Source organism: Octodon degus, unplaced genomic scaffold, assembly GCF_000260255.1.
Source record: "Octodon degus isolate 3935 unplaced genomic scaffold, OctDeg1.0 scaffold00110, whole genome shotgun sequence".
Lineage (NCBI taxonomy): Eukaryota > Metazoa > Chordata > Mammalia > Rodentia > Octodontidae > Octodon > Octodon degus.
In genome coordinates this window covers 4,712,815-4,715,149 of record NW_004524686.1, presented here as the reverse complement: position 1 = coordinate 4,715,149, position 2,335 = coordinate 4,712,815, and the positions used below count along the sequence as shown (strand labels likewise).

The 2,335-nt window shown below is 39.3% G+C and overlaps 1 protein-coding gene across 1 annotated transcript; it reads right to left on the bottom strand.

Moving 5' to 3' along the window:
• Positions 1-783: 783 nt before the first annotated feature.
• On the bottom strand, positions 784-1,594 carry LOC101582099 (regucalcin-like). The gene is made up of 2 exons (XM_023699095.1): positions 1,294-1,594; positions 784-1,159 (listed from the first exon to the last, which is right to left on the bottom strand). The coding sequence occupies exons 1-2, from the start codon at positions 1,566-1,568 to the stop codon at positions 799-801; spliced, it is 636 nt and encodes a 211-aa protein (XP_023554863.1). The 5' UTR covers positions 1,569-1,594; the 3' UTR covers positions 784-798.
• Between the last annotated feature and the right edge of the window lie 741 nt (positions 1,595-2,335).

Below are 2,335 nucleotides of genomic sequence, written 5' to 3'. Positions count from 1 at the left end.
TATTCCATAAAATAGGAAAGGTAAGAATTATTTTTGTTAGCATCATGGTATATTTTGTGAGATTAAAGTGAAAACAAAGGGGAACATACTTGTAATAATTCACTAAGTATCTATTGATTAGTTTTTTTTTGAAGCTTTAGGTATATATTAAGTATGGAATGCAGAATAAAGAACAGATATTTTCCTCTTCCAAACCCTCTGAGCAATGTTCAAAGGATCAAGGGCTGGTAGACAGATGAACAATGCTTTGCCCTTCTGCAGACCTTCTTATTTTATTGAGACAAGGTCTTGCTTTACAGTTCAGGCTGGCCTTGAATTCACAATGTAGCCCAGGTTGGCCTTGATCTCACCCCAATCCTCCTGCCTCAGCCTCCTGAGTGCTGGGATTACAGGCGTGTGTAACCACAGTTGGCTTTACAGACCTTTTTACAGATGGCCTTATAGTATATTATCAAAACCACCTGTCATCCTCTATAAAATGCTCTTTGAAAAATATAAATTAATAAGGCTTGGGTTGTAGCTCTGTGATAGAGCTTATGCTTAGCATGTGGTAGACCCTGGTTCAATCTCTAGCACCCCTAAATTTATACATTAAAATTAAACCAGTTTTTTCTAATTAGATTGAATTTTTTAGGCTACAGAATTTTCCAGTTGTCTTCAAAGTCTCATGCAGCAGGAAAGAAGACCTGTTCTTCAGCCTGTGTAGGAATAGGGGGTAAGGCCTTCGACCCCCAGGCCAGTTATCTTGAAAACTCTGCCAGCTTTGGGCTGTTTCAGAAGACCCTGAGGGTCTATTCCTTATGGGACACAGGTCACGTACATTTCAGAGTAGTCTTTTCCTCCAAAGCAGCATGAAGTTGTTTTCTCAACAGGCAACTTCACAGTTTGAAGTCTTTTCCCTGTCACAGGATCTAAAGGGATCACTCTTCCTCTATTGTAACAGGCCACCCACAGCTTCCCCTCTGCATCAGTACACATTCCGTCTGGGATGTGCTCATCTTTCTCCAGCTTGTAAACACTTCTGCGCTTGGAGATCTGTCCTGTCTGCAAGTAATAGTCAAAGGCATCCACGGAGTAGGACAGGCTGTGGATGTAATAGAAGATTTTGTGGTCCAGGGACCAATCCAAACCATTTGAGATGTCTACCTGGTCAAAATACTTCTTCAAATGTATGCAATGTGTTAATTATTGAAACTGTCCTACCAATTTGATTTGAAACTGTCTCATTGCTATTTGTTTATCAATAAAATTATGAGAAAAAAAATTTTTCAGCAGCAAAAAAAAAAAAAATACTTCTTCACATGGTGGTCAGGAAAAAGGGAGTAGAGCGCCCCCTGGTGCTGCTCAAGAACTGCTGAGGCGGTTTCCTCAGCCATGGTGCCAGCAAAGTATCTCCCAGCAGGATCCACTTTTCTATCATTGAATGGATTGTTTTTCTTATCTTGATCCACCTGGGCCAGGACTACTGTTGACCTATCTTCCCAGTTCAAAGCACAGAACTTTGTTCCGCTGGTGGCGACATAGGCTCCCTTCTGGGGAAAGACCACCGAGCTAACTGGGGCATCCATGGTCACTCGCCGTACTTGCTTGGTGAGTGAATTCCACTGGCAAACCCGTTTTACAGGAATGTCTACGAAGAACAGGGAGTTGGATGCTTCCTCCCATCCTGGAGGCTCACCACACCTGAAGTTCTCAGACAAGACACACTCAATTTTAATGGAAGATATTGTTATGCAGAAACCAGGCCAGAGATTCTCTGGTGGCCACAACGTCAGGCACTGAAAGGTAAGAATTTTTCCAGATTCATTATATGCAACCAGTATTAGTCTCATAAGAAAAGCAGATAAAGACATAATACAAATAAAACTCTGAGTATAGATGCAAACCCTGAAAAATACTTGGAAATTAAATTTAACAGTGTATTAAAGAGAACATCTATAAGTTGATTTCATTTTAGAAATGTAAGCATGGTTCAACATATGTGAATCAATTAATGTAATATGTTTCATAAATAGAATTAAGGATAACAATTGCATGATCATATGAATAGACACAGAAAATAACTGACACAATTCAATATCCCTTCATGATGAAAGCTCCAAAGAAGATAATTATAAAAGAATCCTACCTTAGTATTATAAAGGCCATATCCTAAAAATGCACAGTCAGTTATACTAACTGGTGAAAAACTGAGTGCATTTCCTCCCAAATCAAGAATAGTACATGTGTGTTCACTTTTACAACTGTTCCTTAATGCAATACTTGAAATTTTATCCAGAGCAGTCAAGTAAGAGAAAAAAATAAAAGACATACAAATAGGCAAGGTGGAAGTCAA